General features: G+C 43.1%; 1 protein-coding gene across 1 annotated transcript in view; it reads left to right on the top strand.

Annotated features, from left to right (window-relative positions):
* Positions 1 to 17,569: 17,569 nt before the first annotated feature.
* LOC147437077 (Fumarylacetoacetate (FAA) hydrolase family) overlaps positions 17,570 to 20,059 on the top strand; it is a 29,953-nt gene continuing 27,463 nt past the window's right edge. The window contains exon 1 of the mRNA XM_086486514.1: positions 17,570 to 17,744. Coding sequence (XP_086342640.1) covers positions 17,634 to 17,744 — 111 coding nt within the window. The 5' untranslated portion in view covers positions 17,570 to 17,633. The remainder of the gene's footprint in view (positions 17,745 to 20,059) is intronic.

Genomic DNA, 20,059 nt, shown 5'->3' with positions numbered 1-20,059 from the left:
GGTCCACATGAGAATGCCTTGCACATGTACATTCCATCGTCCGATTGGTTGGGACATATCAACCGCATGGATTCCTGTCCAAAGATTTCGAGCTCTTCTATAAGTGGTGCAAGATAGACGTCCATGTTCTTTGCTTTGTACTTTCCTGGGATGATCAATGACAACAACTGATGGCCCTTCTTGATAGCGAGCCATGATGGAAGATTATAATTAACTAGACAAATAGGCCACGTACTCCATGACGAACTTCGTAATCCGAATGGGTTTACTCCGTCCATTGCCAGACCAAAGTAGATACATCGAGGCTTGTTCTTAAATGTAGGCCAACTTTGCTCTATGTGCTTCCATGCATGAGAGTCAGCAGGTACCCACATAACATCATCTGTTGATCTAGTATTTGAGTGCCATGTCATCAAAGCGGCTATGGACTTGCACTTGAACATGCTCTTTATTCTTGGAGTGATAGGAAAGTGTTGAAGGACCTTTGCAGGGATAAATTTTCCTTGTGTGTCCTCCCTGTACCTCTTTGATCCACAATTGGGACATTGTTCCAGGTTTGCATGCTCGTTGCAAAAAAGTATACAATCATTAGCACATGAATTTATTTATTCATAATCCAAGCCCAAATTAGTAAGAAGCTTTTTAGCGGTTGTACGGGTAGGGGGCATGTGATTCTCTTCTGGCAAGATTTGCTCATTTAGCAACCTGACGTTACATGAACAAGTCAGCCCTTTGATCACTTTAATTTGCACTTTACCATGCTTAGGATAAAATATGTTTACCTGAAAAGCTATGTGACTGAGGCATCAGACCAACAGACTGCAAATTAAGCATTGCCAATGCGGTACGGAGAATTGAGATTTTTGCACCAGTATAGAGTGGCATGCGTGCAAGACTTTTCATCATCTCGCCCTCTTCATCGTTGCTATCATGCCGTCGATATGAATGGGATGGCTGAGATTGGTCCAGAGTACTGCGTTCAATGTTGTCGCCTTCTATGTTGAAATCCATGTCAAAGAACGCGTCCAATATCTGCTCCATCTCTACTTCTTGAAATGCCGCTTCATGTATTAGTTGGGAGGACTCGATCGATAGCTGCTCGTTTGAAAATCGTCTTCTCTGGGATGAGGTTGGAGCAATATCTACTTGCGGACTTTGACCTTCAATCTCTAGACCATGAGATTGATAACGCAGGTCTTGTACTTGCTCTATCGAAAAAAGACCGTGATTGCGCATGTGTTGGTCGCAGATTTTTCGTTTTTGAAAGATTTGATGCTTGCAATGCGCACAAGGACACGCCATCCTATCGTCATACTTTATCTACCAATGATGCAACAAATAATTAAAACACTCTAGTTGTTATAACTACACACTACTAAGTACATGACAAGCTTTAACAACCTCACATTCTCTAGCCAGGCCCGATCCCCGCACACCTCTGTCCAGAGGTGCATGGAGATTAGGACCACAGGGTAATGATCTCATTTATTGGTCAATGACTATATATTAAAGTTCTTGAAGTTTGTGTGCACTTTTGAAGTCCAATTGCGTTTTTCAACTATTTTCTGCTAGCTCTAACAACCTCACATTCTCTAGCCAGGCCCGATCCCCGCACACCTTGATCTAAAGGTGCACGAAGATTAGGACCACAGGGTAATAATCTCGTCTTTATTGGTAAATGACTATTTATTAAGGTTCTTGAAGTTTGTGTGCACTTTTGAAGTCCGATTGTATTTTTTCTACTATTAATTTGACCTAGCTCTAACCTAACCTATAGTCTAACCTAACCTATAACATAAACCTAACTTAACTTATAACCTAAACCTAACCTAATCGAAGTCCGTTTGTGTTTTTAGAAGTACACGAGACATCTTCGAAGTCCGATTGCGTTTTTTCTACTATTAATTTGACGCTAGCTCTAACCTAGCCTATAATCGTTATGCCTAATCTATAACCTAACCTAATCTAAAACCTATACATAACCTAACTTAATGTAACCTAACTTATAACCTAAACCTAACCTATAACCTAACCTAACCGAAGTTCGTTTGTATTTTTAGAAGTACACGAGTCATCTTCGAAGTCCGTTTGTATCTTTTTGACTATTATGCCATCAATAGCTCTAACATAACCTATAATCTCACCTAACCTATAACCAAAACCTAACATAACCTAACCTAACATAAAAACAACACAATGGTGAGGATTTTAGCAAAACGACAAGCCATACAGCTTGCCCACAATGCATATGCGATGTGGGCAAGCTCTATGGCTTGCCAATTTGGCAAACGGCTCACCATTGTGTTATTTTTAGAGTTGCGAAGCGATTTTATGGCCTGAAAATCGCTCGCAGACATATAGACAACACAATGGCGAGCCGTTGGCAATATGGCAAGCCATAGAGCTTGCCCACAATGCATATGCCTTGTGGGCAAGCTTTATAGCTTGTCGTATTGCCAAACGGATCGCCATTGTGTTGTTTTTAGGGGCACGAGGCAATTTCGCGCTTGAAAATCGCTCGCAATATATAGACAACACAATGGCCAGCCGTTGGCAATACGGCAAGCCATAGAGCTTTCCCACAATGCATATGCATTGTGGGCAAGCTCTATGGCTTTCCGTTTTGTCAAACGGATCTCCATTGTGTTGTTTTTAGGGCTGCTTAGCTATTTTAGGGCTTGAAAATCGCTTGCGGTCCTAAAAACAACACAATGGCAAGCCTTTTGGCAATATGGAAAGCCATAGAGCTTGCCCTCAATGCATATGCCTTGTGGGTAAGCTTTATGTCTTGCTATATTGCCAAATGGATCATCATTGTGTTGTTTTTAGGGACACGAGGCAATTTTAGCGCTTAAAAATCGCTCGCAAACATATAGACAACACCATGGCGAGCCATTTGGCAATACGGAAAACCATAAAGCTTGCCCACAATGCATATGCATTGTAAGCAAGATCTATGGCTTGCCGTATTGCCAAACGGCTCGCCATGGTGTTATTTTCAGGGCTGCTTAGCTATTTTAGGACTTGAAAACCGCTCGCAGACACATAAACAACACAATGGCGAGCCGTTGGCAATATGGAAAGCCATAAAGCTTTCCCACAATGCATAGGTGTTGTGGGTAAGCTTTACGGTTTGCCGTATTGACGAACGGATTACCATTGTGTTGTTTTTAATATGCGTTGTAGGTAAGCTCTATGGCTTGCCGTATTGTCAAACGTAGCTTAACCTAACTTAACTTAATGTAGCTTAACCTAACCTAACCTTATCTAACGTAGCTAAACTTAACGTAGGTTAACTTAACCTAACATAACATATAAGATAGCCTAACCTAACTTAACGTAACTTAACCTAATATAACTTAACATAACATAGCTTAACTTAATCTAACCTAACGTATAAGATAACCTAATAACGTAGCTTAACTTAACATAACCTAACGTATAAGATAACCTAACCTAACCTAATCTAACTTAACTTATAACCTAAACTTAACCTAAACATAAACCCCATCAATTGCATAATTTCAAAAACGACATAATTCAATACAAAATTTCTTCAAAACAAGATTTTTTCATGAACTTAAACAATTTTGTTTCATAATTTAAAATGAAATTTCACATAACAAACCATAATTTCTTTTAAAGCATTCAAAGTTTAAAGCATGAAATTTTCTTTTCTTAATATACAAAGTAATTTAAATAAATTTAATATGCATTTAAAGGTTTGAGCACTCACATTCGTCCTATTTGAGCAATGAAAGTTGTTGTAAAACTCTTGGAACTTGCAAAAACACACACACAAACACAAAGTTAAACCCTAAACCCTAAATCTACAAGTAAACATGAAAACAATCTCACCTTAGTGTTATGCGCTAACCCACAAGCAAGATTAGCACTTCCGACGGCTTGTTTTGCACCAGATCTGTGAGAGATGGGGAAGAGGAGAGCTTGAGAAAACGCACAAGAACAAGAGAAAGCCCGCGGTTTCGATTTTTGCAGGCGTCGTCAGTACAACTGTCGGTACAGCTGTCGGAATAGGCGTCGGTATGTCAATTCGCGTTGTCGTCGGAATAGACGCCGGAAGAAACGTCGGAAATTTGAAAATCAATTTTTTTTAAAAAAACTTAGCTCCCTCCATAAATACACACACATATACCGACACCCGCCAGTGACGCCGGTAATGTGGCACCAGAATTCAAGTGACCTCTTGTAGTGCTCAAACACTGCAGTCATGGAGGATGGTGGGTCTGTATGTTTTTTGAGCAATCAAGCCTGAACCCTCCATAAAGAGGTTGAGGTGACCAACATAGATGACAACACCTGTCATCTTTTCCTTCCAGGTTGGTTAAATTTATTATTCAACGCACATGTCTCTTCACTTAACCACACAAAATTGCAGAGGGCTAGCAAGTAAACCAGAAAACTTTGAAACGGCCTCTCGCCCAACAACCTCTCTCTCTCTCTCTCTCTCTCTCTCTCTCTCTCTCTCTCTCTCTCTCTCTCTCTCTCTCTCTCTCTCTCTCTCTCTGGACTATGCTAGCTAGCAATTGGACTAGCTGCTTATTACTTATAACAATGAGCGCCTCGATAAATTACGAGTGTTGGTGTAATAATGAGCACCTCAATGAATTCCCTCCAGGGCTCCATGACAAAGCGCGTCAACCTCTCTCTCTCTCTCTCTCTCTCTCTCTCTCTCTCTCTCTCTCTCTCTCTCTCTCTCTCTCTCTCTCTCTCTCTCTCTCTCTCTCTCTCTCTCGTCAGGTTATGGTTCTAGCGCTCCGTCTTGCCAACTGGCGGCCCGTCGTGATTGGTTACCTCCACTGGTGCCTAGCCCGATTACACCATTGGCATCTGATTTTGAGAAAATATGTCTCCCAGGGACACCCATAGTGAGCCCTGCAAGTGGGCAGTAGGAGAGTAATTAATGTACAGATACCGCCATCGTCAGCTCTACATCGATAAGTTGCTGAAGGCTGAAGTCTAAGGAGGCGATCATCTGTAGCTCTGCCTCCCTTTGCTAGCCAACTTGTGTGCATGACAACTGATGAGTTTCAGTGGTGTAGCAGGAAAGTGGCGACCAATTTTGTTGATTCTTCCACAAAACCACGAGGATGCACGTCAAATTGTCCCTTGGCCATATCTTCTATCATTGAGATTGCCTGCAACAAGCGTAAATGTGCATGAAGAAAGTGGGGATTCGTGCCTTGTCAGCATCAAGGTGTATGTTTTCTTCTGCACGTCTCTAACCACACACGTGGCCAAGCTGCCCTTGTTAGCAGGTGCAGGCTCTGACAACTTGCTCGTGAAAAATACATGGAGTGGCAGACGTCGAGCTCTTGGAGCATCATCGAGTCACCTACCAAGGGTCCCACCAGGATGCAATAGGCGCGATAGTCCTTGCAGTGTGCACGATGGCAACCATGGTCACAATATCCAAGCCCTTATGGGCCTCCAGGCATGATCAACGTAGTCTCAACAACTCACAATAATTCTGCTGGAACCAGTCCGCGTCGGCGCGGATTGGTTTAGACAGTTTGTTGTAGCCCATATTATAAATAAAAGAAAAAAAAACTACTTTGGATAGCGTGTTGCCAAATATTATATAGCGCGCTGAAAGAGCTTGGAACCAGTCCGTGCTGACGCGGACTAGTTTGGAGGGGTTTCACATGAGACAAAGCTGTTGGAGATGCCCTTGAATTAGCTTTCTAAGCGATTTTTCACATAGCGTGTTATGCAAGGCGATGGTCTTTGTCTGTATAAGGGAAGAAGAATAGGGGGAGACTAGCACATTGGTTAGATATCTGGCAAAGCACCATTTGGTTTCCAGTCATTGTGAGTGGGCTATTATCGGGCTTCCAAAATGGTAGTCAATGCGGAGATCACATGGAGTAGAACCCATCACTAGGGCACTCGGGAAACGCGATTGTACCTCTCTTCTTGCAAGCCCGAACACGCACTCAGATGGTGAGCAGCTCTACATAAAGGTAATTAAAGCACAGGGCCCCCAAAAAAGTACTTGACCGGCACATCAAGTGAGCCTCACCTACATGGGGGCATCCACCCCAATACTTAACCATTGTCAGGCATGCCAGATTCTCACTATCACTAGGTCCCCTCTTCCGCAAAGCATGCCTCTTACCTCTGGCATGATAGAATCGTTGTATACGCGCGCGTCTAGCTGGTCCCCTTGCTAATTGTCTCACATCAACTCCTCTCGACTTTGCGAATATGCCTTCACAAATATTGTACAAATTGATTGAATAGATGGGCATGGTCTCTCCTTCAATGTTGCTTGCATCTTACAAAAAGCGATTCATGTGCCATGCTCATGGTATGCATTACGCTATACGAGGCTCTAAGCCCAGTATGATTGCCTTCTAATTGCACTACTTTGCAAGATGCAATGCATGTTTGAACACTAAGAAAGAGTTGTTTACTAACTATTCATGAACCATGTGATCAGCTTCGAATTGGGTTTTAAATGTGTAAATCTCCATCCACATATTCTGAAATTAAAATGTGTGTGTTGAGAGATACAAGATGGAGTTGGGAATTCGGTGATGATGGATTTTCTTGTACAGTTGTGGTAAAAAGAATTCAGTTGGTTATGTCAATATCTTTGCCAAAAAAGGTGCTATTGTTGTCGTGCATCTTCACATGGTAAACAATAAATGCTCATTCAAGTTGCATTCATAACAAAGATATGGGGTGTGGCATGGGGTAACTTCCCATTAGCTCAAACTAGCCTCATCGGTTGGTATCCAACAATTGCTTTAATGTCTCCAGGAAAAGCTCAACTCCAAATGCTACATCAATGCGTGGTAGATTGCATGTAGAACTATTGGAGATTGAACGTCATGGTTATGTACTTGGTGACATTAAGTGGTTTCTTAACCTTATGCAGCAAGCCTTGAAAAAAAGGTTTGCAGAAGGTGTAGTTCTCTCTCTCTCTCTCTCTCTCTCTCTCTCTCTCTCTCTCTGTCTCTCTCTCTCTCTCTCTCTCTCTCTCTCTCTCTCTCTTTGTGGCACTTGTGTCATTTCTCTTTTCCCTCCCCCCATTTATCACACACAAGGCATAGACAAACTCCTTAACTTCCTTTCTAATTAGGCAACAACCTCCTTTGTCTCTGTAGTCTCTAATGGTGCACTTGCATGTACGACATGTACATTAAAGTTGCCCATGAGTTTGTGCATCACGCTGCAATCACAAAGGTGGAGTTGTTTCAAGCCTTGGTAGGTACCTGAGTGGCCTCATAAAGTTTCTGAAGATCTAACCTTTTTTTGTGTTTTTGACCATGAGATTGTCAAGATTGTTGCTTATATTAGCTCAAAAATTGGCTTCGTTTGGTTTTATTTGCTCATTGATTAGAAATGCACAAATAGAGTTTGATCTCAATGAGACAACTAACAGATTGTGGCTTTCAAGTATCGCTTAGAGAGCAGTCTTTTCAAATGCATTGCAGATCATTAGTGATTGTTAGCAGAGCCCGTAGTAGCTTGGTATATCCTATGTATGTATATGAGGTATGAGATAGAATAGTCTCGCTTTTGTTGCTAGCATGCGTTGAGCGAGAGATGGGATGTGTCTCCTTTGTGGGTGAGCTCCACCATCCTCACAAAATAGAGCATTTAGATGTGCAGGACATGCCAGTAGACTCTCTAGAGATGGAGGTAGAGCGGCGCTGCTCTAGTGAGACACAATGGGTGTTGTCAGAGTGTGTAGTCAAAGGTAGAGCGGGTCTCTTCCCTAGAGACACGGGCAGTGCTGATAGACATGGAGTTCTTTGATATGCTCATGCTAGAGGCTGATGAGTCGATGTAAGGCCATACAATTCCGCCTATGGGTTAAAGAGATGTAGCCATCCCTATGTTGATGATGACACATCCCTATGTGATGGGTAGTCCTAATGATGTAGTGCATGCAAATAGGGCAGGGGAGGCTAGTAAAACCAAGTTTACACAAATTTTATCACCATTTCTGGAATCTCATGTAAAACCTACTAGTGTCAATAGCTATAGTAGGAGCATTTGCAACACAAATTGTCAGTTTTATGTGGAGCTATGCAAACCATAGATATTTGTCTGTGGTGAAGGAGTACGAGCGGAAGTGCGACGCCAGAGAGAGTACGAGAAGAAGAGCACGACGATATGGTGAACTCGCTCTACTGTAATGTGTAGAGCATAGTGAGTTCTTATTAGGTTTTCACAAAAGAATATGTGTACATACCTGGCGGCCCGCCCACTTACCTGGGCGCCCACATTGGGCTTTATACCCCAACAACCTCCCACTTAAAGTCCAATGTGGTACTTTAAGTGTGAGAGAAGCTACTATACAAGCTAATATACAAGAGATGTACGGAAGTGATGTACTACCCTACACGTAACTGCTTGCGAAAATGTGCAAAGCTCTCTAAGGGAAGTCCTTTTGTAAGTAGATCAGCAGGATTTTCTGTGGTGTGAACTTTGACAAGCTGAAGTTGCTTATCCTCGAGCATTTCCCTAATGAAATGATACTTCACATCCACATGCTTTGTCTTTGAGTGATAAACTGGATTGCGAGCCAATTGTATAGCACTTCGACCATCACAATATAACACAGGCATCTCTTCTTTGATTCCCAAATCTGTTACTAGTCGATTAAGCCAAATTGATTCTTTGCATGCCTCTGATGCTGCAACATATTCAGCCTCTGTAGTAGATTGAGTAACACAATCTTGTAATCTAGAACGCCATGATACTGCTCCACCAGCCAATGTAAAGACATACCCTGACGTAGACCTTCGGTTGTCTAAGTCACCTACATAATCTGAGTCTGTAAAACCCTTTACACTTAGATCGTGACTCCCATAGCATATACGCATACACTTTGTAGCTTTCAGGTATCTCAATATTCCTTTCACTGCCTCCCAATGTTTCTTGCTTGGGTTTGACATGTATCGACTTACTACTCCCACTGCAAATGCAATGTCTGGGCGAGTAGCAATCATTGCATACATTAAACTACCCACTGCAGAAGCATATGGAATCTTATCCATTTCAGCATGTTTCTTCCTCAGACACAGGACAATCTTGTTTGCTAAGTTTCACATATGGTGGCAATGGAACACTCAGTGCCTTTCCCTTCTCCATATTGAAACGTTGCAAAACCTTGTCAATATACTCTGTTTGAGATAACCAAATCAACTTCTTTGATCTGTCTCTCTCAATGCGCATACCAAGTATATGACTTGCCTCACCCATGTCTTTCATGTCAAACGATTTTGCCATCTTTGACTTCAAAGCTGAAATTTCTTCCAAGTGCTTGCCAGCAATCAACATGTCATCCACATACAAAATAAGGATCAGCCAACTGCCATCCTTAGCTCTCTTTGTACATAGACAATGATCGAACTCACTACGTTTGTAGCCTTGAGAAAGCATAAACTTGTGGAACTTATGGTACCATGCCCTCGGTGATTGTTTTAAGCCATAAAGACTCTTTAACAACTGGCATACCCAATCTTCCTTGCCTTTCTCAACAAACCCTTCTGGCTGCTGCATGTAAATTTCCACATCTAAATCACCATGCAAGAACGCTGTCTTGACATCCATTTGGTGCAACACCAAATCTAATATGGCAACCAATGCAAGAAAGCATCTCAATGTAGTCATCTTGACCACCGGAGAGAAGACTTCATCAAAGTCAATGCCTTGTTCTTGCTTAAAGCCCTTGGCAACAAGCATTGCTTTGTACTTTGGCTGACTATCATGAGCGGTGATCTTATACCTGTAAACCCATTTACAGGGTAGAGCCTTTTTGCCCCGTGGTAATTTAACTAGCTTCCATGTTTGGTTTTTATGCAGAGCTTTCATCTCTGACTGCATGGCCAATTGCCAATTCCCGGAGTCCTTCATTTGCACTGCTTCCTTGTAACATGAAGGCTCATTGCAATCAGTCAACATGACATAATTCATAGATGGAACAAACCTATCAGGAGGTCGCGTGACACGTCCAGATCTACGCACAATAGGTGGCTCAAGCTCAGCCACAACCTGTGGTTCCACTCTAACCTGTCCTTGCTCCTCTTGAGCCCTGACATTTTGTCTTGCACGTGCAGGTCCATCTTCTTGGAAGACAACTCTTCTAATCTCCTCAACCCTCTCTAGTTTAGAATGATATTTGGATTCATTAAAGTGAACATCATTGCTGCGGACAACCTTTCTGGATTCGGGATCCCAAAGTCTGTACCCCATCTCACCAGAATTACCATAGCCTAGAAAGATGCACTTTCTACTCTTTGGCTCAAGTTTGTTCCTAAATTCCTTTGGAACGTGAGTATATGCCTCACAGCCAAAGACTCTGAGATGCTTGTATGAGGGCATTTTGCCTGACCATACCATCTTTGGCACTGAATACTTCTGCAAAACCTTGCTAGGAGATCTATTTACAAGTTGAACAGCTGTTGATACAGCTTCAGCCCAAAACCCATTTGGCAGCTGTGCATTAGACAACATACTTCTGACCTTCTCTTGTATGGTCCTATTCATCCTCTCAGCAACACCATTTTGAGGAGGATTGTAAGGAGCAATAAGTTCACGTTTTATACCTTTTGACTCACAAACCTGAAAGGCATTTGAAACATACTCTCCACCATTGTCAGTGCGCAAGCATTCAAGCTTCTTGCCACTTTGATTCTCCACAAGTGTCACAAACGTTTTGAAAACACTAAACGCTTCATCCTTGTGCTTGAGAAAGTAAACCCATACTTTCCTCGAGTAATCATCTATAAATGTCATAAAGTAAGAAGCTCCCCCTAGAGATAGGTTAGGCATAGGTCCACACAAATCACTATGAACATGTGCCAACTGTGTATCTCTTCCCACTCTTCTATGCTTATGTGGCTGCTGTGTTTGCTTACCATACAGACAATGTTCACAGAATTCAAAATCATTAAATGAAAAGCCAGGCAAATAACCAGAACGAGACAAGATTTCCATTCCCTTCTTGGACATATGTCCTAACCGGCTATGCCACAAAGAAACGTTCGGATGCTCGGTTACATTGATTACATTTTTAGAGACATTTGATACATAAATCATGTAAAGTCCTCCAGACTTTACTCCATGTGCTACTGTCATAGAACCCTTGGATATCTTCCACATGTTCTATCCAAAAGTGGTGACTTAGCCAGCAGCATCAAGTAAACCTGTGCTGATCAAGCTCTTTGTAATTGTGGGAACATGTCTCACATTCTTCAGCGTGAAAGAAGAGCCATTCTGAAACTTCAATTGAACATCTCCAACACATAAGATCGCACATGTCTGCCCATTGCCTAGCCGAACATGATCTTTAGTGGTCACATAAGAGGTAAACCACTCCTTGTTTGGAGACACATGAAGTGATGCCCCTGAGTCTATAATCCAGTCACTCATTGCATTTCCATCAGATGCTGTAAGAAGAGCTGAGTCCATTGTATTCTTCAAAAAGTAGATGTCTCCTGACACTAGACTGTCATCCTCTGCAACAGTGTTTGTCACATTTATTTCTTGAATCTTCACTGAGGAATTGTTCTTCTCACCATGGTCTTCAGCTTTCTCTTTGCCTTTTTTTGCTTTCCATTCTCTGCAGTCTCTTTTCATGTGACCCTTCTTGCCACAATTGTAGCATTCTATGTCACTCTTGCCTTTAGCACTACGGGACTTGCTACGAGACTGATTCCTCTTTCCACCTTTGTACTTTTCTTTTGTCCTTCCCGTGACAAATAAGGATGTTCCTTTGCCTTTGTCCATTGTCTTTCTATTGGTTTCTTCAGTAAGCAAACTTCCTTCTACACCTGCTATGTTCAAACCATCTGGAGGTGCAGAATTACTCAAAGTTGTGCGAAAAGTGTTCCAACTTTCCAACAATGTGATCAACAGGAACATAGCTCTAACAGGTTCATCAAACTTGACACCTTGAGCTGACAACTGACTATAGATTGTGTTGAATTCATTCAGATGATTGGACATAGGTGTCCCTTCTTTCATCTTCAAGTCAACAAGCTTCTTAAGCCAGTATACCTGTGAAGCTGCACTCTGCTTCTCATAAAGATCACTCAGCTTTAACCATGCTTGATAAGCCGACATCTCGTCTGCTACATTGAACTAAACGCTTTCTGCCAAAGTCAGCATAATGGTAGAAAGTGCCAATTCATCCATTTTGCTCCATTCATCTTCGTCCATATCTTGTGGTTTTATCCCCTTGAGCTTTATAGGTTTTATCTGCTTCTTTTGTACCAACACGTGCCAAATTTGCTTCTTCCACAATGGGAAATTGGTTCCATCCAGCTTCTTGATATTGTAAAGAGCAGTGTCCTGTGATCCAGCCATAGCTACGCTTCACAGTAGTTTACTTTCCTGGGAAAAATTCGGCAGAGTTTCCCCTGTAAACTGACCTTTGAACCAATATCAACTTGTCAAATGAACCAAGAAAGCTTCAGATTCTGCAGAAATTTCGGTAGAGTCTCCTTTGTAAAATGGCTCTGGTGTACTAAAAAACAGACCAAAAACAACTCAAAAAACCACTGTCTCTGTAACACTGTAAGCTGTGGGTAAACCTGTCCTGCACCTGTACTGTCTCTCACTGTCCTGTCACTGTCCTGTAAGTATAGACTGCGACAATGCCTCAACGGCAGTAAAGCAAAGATGCAATCCCAACTGTCTAACTCACAGTCAATACATCCTAGCTGCCTATCTAAGGGTGCTCGAGGGATCGCTCCAAGACCTGTATCACCGAAAGGATCTCAACATTCGAGAATCCCCCAGCTCAATAAAACCTCACTCGACCCTCAACAAAGGCTACAGTAAATCTGACAGTACGTAGACTTCCCACAAAGTCATACATCCACAAATTTCCCACTGTATGCTGTAACCGCTGCGTCGGTTGTTTGCTGCGTGACTCATAGCCAGCAAACCCTCAACAGACATACATCATCTCTAACAATACATCCCATGTGGAAGTACCTGCAATGTCAGGATGAAATCTGGAATATCAAGCAACAAACACAAGCTACCTGATGAACTAGTGGATGTCGCCTACAGTCTGTGTAGATGCGTCCGTGTCGTATGTGACACGCCTCCAAGAACTGTGAGCCGTCCTTCGATGTGTAGACAGCCACAAATCAACACTCTGGGAGTGTCGATATCCTCAACACCTGCAGTCGTAGGCCGAAAACCCCAAATTTGCAGAGTCTGATCTGCACCCGCTGAGACCACGTAGTCAAAAATGGCCTGCGCAGAACTTTGTCGAAGCCGAACGGTGGCCGAGATGACCTCAGAATGAAATTCTGAGAACACCAAGCCCTTCAAGCTCTCCCACAGGATTTGGGGCCGTGTCTTTGGCTGTCGAATTTCACTCCAATCTGAGCTGGTGACTCTAGCCTCCTGCAGTGCTGCCCCGAGCCTCGATCTGAGCTCTGATACCAGTTGAAGGAGTACGAGCGGAAGTGCGACGCGAGAGAGAGTGCGAGAAGAAGAGCACGACGATATGATGAACTCGCTCTACTGTAATGTGTAGAGCATAGTGAGTTCTTATTAGGTTTTCACAAAAGAATATGTGTACATACCTGGCGGCCCGCCCACTTACCTGGGTGACCACATTGGGCTTTATACCCCAACATGTGGGATGTACATGCAGGCTCTAGCATGGATCCGCATGCTCGCCTATCACTAGAGAAGATACGACTTCATGTAGATCAACTGAGGGACTTGTGGGCGTAGGTTAAGAGAGTATCTCACATGTTTTCTTGTACATACTAGTAGTTTAGCTAGTAGGTCCCACTTATTGGCACGTCATCTTTAAGTGGGAATATGTTGGGGTAAGGTGCTATGCCTCTCCCATGGCTAACAGTTGCTTATGTACGTTGGGGCGGGCGGCCGTCTTTCCACATTCCTTATTCTTCATATACCCAAAAAGAATAAGGAGCTCTTCTTCTTTGACTTGAGGAGAAGCTCCACCCACACACGTTCTCTTGCTTCTCCCCTTCTCCGCACGCATGCACCGCACGCATTCCGTGCACATGAGTGCACTTTCACTTGCAAGGGCATTTGCATGGATACATCACTACCAAAAGACAACTGAGTTGCTTATTCTTCAAGTGCCCTTTGCCCGTATAGTGAAGGAGGTGCTGTAAAGCTATGGGCTTGAGTATCGCATGCAAGCCACGGTGCTAGTGGCCATACAAGAAGATGTAGAGGTGCACTTAGATCACGGTGCTAGTGGCCATACAAGAAGCTGTAGAGGTATACCCGGATCTCTGTGCTGGAAGATACCAATTTGTGTGTCATTCATGTGAAGAGAGTGAGTAACCCGCCTAAGAACAAGCAACTTGCATGCTGATAGAAGCATGATTTTTGTAGCAATGGGCCCATTGCGCTTTGCATGGTGTTTGTAATAGCCCCTGAATTTTTGTTTCTCGACATTATGTAGATGATTATTGCAATGAAATCAAAGTTTTGTCTTTATTGTGCACATTTAAACAATTCTTTAACGTTTCTAAATGTTTCAATGATTTAAGCATTCATTTTTTTTTCCTTGTCTTGGTGCGATACCACGAGGAAGGGGGGGGAAGGGGGGGGGGGGGGGGGGGGGGGGGGGGGGGGGGTGTTTCTTGGCCAAAGACCACTCATAATGTCAATATGGATGTTGTGTTGGGCTCCTCGAGGGCCCAATAGGGCATACAAAGCGAAAAAGTAGGGTGGATACAAGGGTGTGACCCATGCTTGGTTGAGCTGGTCTCCTGCAGACTTGACCCGACACTCATATGTGAACTTCAGTTTGTCTTGGGGTCTGCCTGTGTTGCCTAAAATAGGCAAGGATGGATTGACCCCCAAACCTTGCGAGTGAATGCCCAATTTTAAGGTGCCTTAACCACTTGAGCTCCATCTTTTGCACGTGGGCTTTCTTCCAAAATTAAGCACTTATATACAAGCTAGTAGGAGCTCACACACATACACATACACATACCTAAAGATATAAATGTAATTAGGAGGTGTCAATGGGCTCAGAATTCAGAGTTTAAGGGCTCAAATGAAGTTGAAAACAAAGGGATGTGGGGCACACAATTGGAGTGTCGAATCACAAGGCATGTTGACATCCAATGGCTTTTCAAAATGATGTCGATGGGCACTTTGCACACACATAAATTGCAAAAGCCAACAATGCCTCCAATAAGAGCAATTTTGCTATGAAGTAGGTTGAAAACGAGCACAAAAATTGAGAAATTATGCGCACACACAACACTAAATGCAAAATTCCTCCCTACCTAATCACCAAAGGGTAGTGGAGCATGCTCGTGCCCAAGTGGTGATTGGGGATTGGGATTATTAAGCACTAGCAAATGGAGATTAGGGAAGCGACAGACCTAGGTGCAAAACCGTCGGCTCTAATACCACTTGATGGGTTAGTTGATGCGGGTGCGTACCCCTAATCACTAATGATTAGTGTTAGGGTATGGAGGTGAAGCCTTAGCTTAACCATGGTGTTAGGGTTAGGGTTAGAGAGATGGTGATTAGGGTTAGGTTATGCCAAAGCCAAGAGCGCGCGCACACACACACACACACACACACACAAAGAGAGAGAGAGAGAGAGAGAGAGAGAGAGAGAGAGAGAGAGAGAGAGAGAGAGAGAGAGAGAGTATAGACGTAATGATAGGACTCAAAGTGCTATTGATTGATTAGAAAGTAGCTTCTATATAGGCTTGGTGCTTTACAATCATTGGCTAGATGGGTTACATCCTCTTACTATTGGACCATGCCATCAATTATCTCTTCATAGGTGGCTAGAGGGCTTTCCCACATGGAGCCACAAGTTGGGTTTACCCTAACAACGAGGAACTTCTATGAGATTAAATATGTAATCTTGCTATCAAATATCACATAAGGGTTGATTTTCATTTGGTACTCTTGCCCATCAAATTTCAAGGATTTTACATATTTTGGGGGGATTTAGTGTCTTTTTGGAAGGTTGGTTCATGTCAAAATATCCAAAAACCAAGTAAAATGCTTGTAAAAAATTAACCTTTGGACTCATACTAGTACTTGAAAGTAGAGAGGCTGCAAGATGCGGACTTCCATTTTATGATAACAACTCTCAATTTGTATTATCTCTTCAAGAGGACATCAATTTATTTCTCCTCCAAGCAAACAATACTCATGCAGTACATGGCCTTCGTCAGATTGCTGGGATGATGGAAGCTGTATCCAAATTGATGAGTGTGAGGTGTGATCTCCCCTCTATCACACGGGCATGGTTGGAGGGCATCAGGGGCACGCATGTGTTCAAGGGCGGTTGACAAGTTCAGGGCAGTAGATCTAGTGCCTTGAATTTATACAATGTTGTCTTGAATGTCTAAAGATGGCTACCTTTAGCTTATTTTCCAAAATTACAATATTATGTATCATACATATCAAGTGCCTCTCATATATTTGAAAATGCCTGCACATATGAAGTGGTTAGGACATTGGGTGGGTTCAAATGGCGCGACAACAACAACAACAGAAAGACATGGTGAGCCTATGAGAAGCTGCCCCTTGGCATGAAAGGTTTACATGCCTCATTACTAATTGACACCTCCTTTTGAGAGGTGGGATCAACGGCTCACGATCGCCAATTGCTCATGATTGTTGGATTGCCTAGGGAATGCAAAAGATTCCCATGTTTTCGGATCCGGGGCTTGAACCCATTCTCTCTCTCCCCCTTGGAGTTGACTCTAACTGCTAAGCTATCGCGCATTCGTTAAAAGGTGCGTGTGCGTTAAGTTTATATCACGTTGTCGCAGATAAGTTTACACCTTGTTCAATTGAATTCACATCAAATTTGGTGTGGTGTGCATACCCTCCCAAGTTCACACCAAGCTCACACTTACTTCACCTCAAGTTCACACCAAATTTGGTGTGGTGCACATACCTCCCAAGTTCACTCTTAGTTCACACCTAGTTCAAAAAACTATTGGACTGCCCACATTGCACCAGCCTCATGATGCCTAATGTGGGCCATTGATCCCACCGCCCGAGGGACGTGTCAATTAGTGACGAGGGTGAACCGGGGACGGCAACAACAGGCTTGCAGAGTGCCTTCGTGTGAACCCAGCCATTGTCTCCCAAGGATGGGGTCCTTGATTCGAGTCCACGTGGAGAATGCTCCCCACCATGATACAGAGGCGATTTCACTAGGGTAAAGGGGCCAATATAAGGCCATGTAAGAAAAAAATAGTATTTTTGGGGGGATTTTTCATATCCGGCTAGATTTGAAATTTGAAGAGTGCATTCAATTCCTCATGAAAAGACGCATTAGATGATATCAAGATTGATATTTTTTTGATTTTGCCTCAGCACTCTATTTGAAAAAGCGTAATTCTGAGGGCGTTTTAGAAAACAGAGACACTCAAGCCCCAATAGTAGTACACTTTTTAGCAAATCAGATGTAGACACCTAAGCAAGATTCCAAACATATTCCTTTCTTTTGTCTCTCTTTTGGGAGTGGAGCCATCTTCCTTTTGGGGGGTGGTTCCTTATTGGCCCCTTTACCCTAATACATGTGGGACTCGTTTCTAAGGACTGTTTCATGCATACTTTGACACGAGAGAGAGAGAGAGAGAGAGAGAGAGAGAGAGTTGATGGCTGCGGCGATGGTGGGCAACAAGCTTGTGGAGGTGGGCACCAAGATCATTGCCGTTGGCCGAAATTATGCTGCTCATGCCAAGGAGCTTGGCAACGCCGTGCCCAAGGTTTCTTTCTGAGAGAGAGAGAGAGAGAGAGAGAGAGAGAGAGAGAGAGAGGGATCAAATGCCAGAACCATTCACCGAAAAACAAGGACGAAGTACAGAACTGACTTGAATATCATATGGATGGATGGAGCTCTATCTCTTGAGGCTCAGTTGAGGTTGAGAGAGAGAGAGAGAGAGAGAGTGTCCAGCAATTAGGGTGATTCTTCACCTACCAACAATACCTGATAGAGATTTCTTGTTGTGGAGAGGTGGTAGAAAAGGGGAGATGGAAGAAGTTGGGTTGGGTAGGAAGAAGGTACCTCATTGTAGATTCATCAGACAATATCTAATCCAGTAATTCTCTATAGTTCTGCTAGGGATGAGTTGCAGCATTTTCTCTCTTTTTAGAGGCTTTATGTAAAAAGTTTGCAACAAACAATTTTAGTAGACTCAATAAACCAGTATGTAGTCGGGTCATCTTCTAGGTTCTGTCTAGATCGAGGGAGTGAGGGCTCTGATGTGTGGGGTTCTGCTAGAGTCCAGGTATCTTGAGGATTCACAAATTTTCTGTTTGTGCTCACCATTGGACTATTTTTAGCGGGTACCCTATTTCTGGGAGTTGGGTAGGCAGTTTGGATCCCTACGTAGGGAGGGAGAACCCTGTCTGACCCCCTCGGGACTGATTTCCATGATCCTTGCCTTAATTATCGGATTGGTCCCTGTCGGGAAAATGTGCGAATGTGCGCACATGTGAGTTTCTGACGATAACTCACTATTCTGTGATCCATTTGACGAACAGACTGGACTAAGGGACTGGCACGTTCCTCTAACCTAGACCTACATGCTCGTCATCTAACCATGACCTACATGCTCCTCTAACTCAGATGCTCACCGACGTATGTCAAAACGCTTGTACAATTCATTTATGCAAAAGGGTTACAAAATTGTAAAACCTAATGTATTGGACTCGTCCGAACATGCAAGTCCTGTGACGAACAGGCTCACAATATTGCCGGTAGTATTCCTCCTAGGATTCTAGACACTCGTATCTAGAGATAGGTACAGAATTGGCTCTGGAAGGTAATGAAGCATGTGCATGTGGCACATAGAGCCATGTGCACATGACATTCCCTCTTGCTAAGGTGAGATACTAGTACCAAAACTCTATGCATGCCATAAGATGGTCTCAAATGAATGGTCTTTTAGATGATGCCCTCCACGGCTACTTTTGAGAGAGGCTCCCCTAGAATTGTGGAAAAGTCCAAAAGACTCGGATTGTGATGATACATCTACTCGCAACTAATGGATTGCCTCTTAGAACGATTCCCTTGTTGGTTACCGGCCAGCCTTTGTTGTCTCAACTCGGATGGTGTGAACCAAAAACCGCAAACTGGAGCGAGAGAAGTGTCCTTGGGCAAAATGCTCCAACACACTCAAACACTAGAGAGAAAAAAATCTCAAAGATTAGTGGATTTGTGCAAAATCACAAAGCTTTGATACCTATTTTAGGTGCAGCGGAATTGAACTGGTTTTTCACTTCCACAAATCCTTACTTCTTTCCTTGCGTTAATGATTGCTTTTAACTTGAATGATGGTTCCTTTTACTTCCCTGAAGAGAGGGAATAGAGAAATGAAATGAAATGTTGTATTAAACGTCTTCAAAAGGTCAAAATGACTTACGAGTCCAAACTGATACAATCCTTGTGGATCTAATCCAATGTCTGGGTACAAAAATAAATAGAAGTAAAGTGAAAAACTAAAACTAAAAGACTAAAATTGTCAGTATGAAAATCATCATCATCCATGCTCGAGGATGCGCGGCATTGGGCGTTGTCTGAGAAAAGAGCTTTGTCAATGTTCGCCTTTGTAAATAGTCGTACTGCGTGTCTCCCATGTTGTGCTAGAGTGGTCTTGATTCTCTAGTGGAGCCTTCGTCGATGTGGTGGTAGCCCCCGTAGACGTGGGCATCTAGCTCTCACGAGCTCAATGGCTCTGTCCACTAATATACCTCTGGTAGAAGTGGGCTCTGAAGTCTGATGTGAAGCATGCTCATCAGCTACTGAGTCCCTGCTCTAAAGAAGATAGTGATCTCCCTCTGTGAATGTCTCCCACAGTCCACTACCTTGTCTCCTCAAGCGACTTTCCCTGTGTCTGCACAGCTCTATCAAAAACAACCCGAGGGCCCAGGCATCTCTGATCTTGATTCTCATGACTCTAGCCAACGGTCCAAAGCCCTCTTTGAATAGGCAGTGAAAGCGTCCTCGTATCTCATAGTATATCGGACAATGACAAATGTGATGTAACTCTGTCTCTGGCTCTATATGACATAATTGATA

The sequence above is a fragment of the Adiantum capillus-veneris genome, chromosome 17 (assembly GCF_014529385.1).
Source record: "Adiantum capillus-veneris isolate H3 chromosome 17, ASM1452938v2, whole genome shotgun sequence".
In the NCBI taxonomy this organism is placed as follows: domain Eukaryota; kingdom Viridiplantae; phylum Streptophyta; class Polypodiopsida; order Polypodiales; family Pteridaceae; genus Adiantum; species Adiantum capillus-veneris.
The sequence above is the reverse complement of the archived record's forward strand: the minus strand, read 5'-3'. Positions and strand labels throughout refer to the sequence as shown.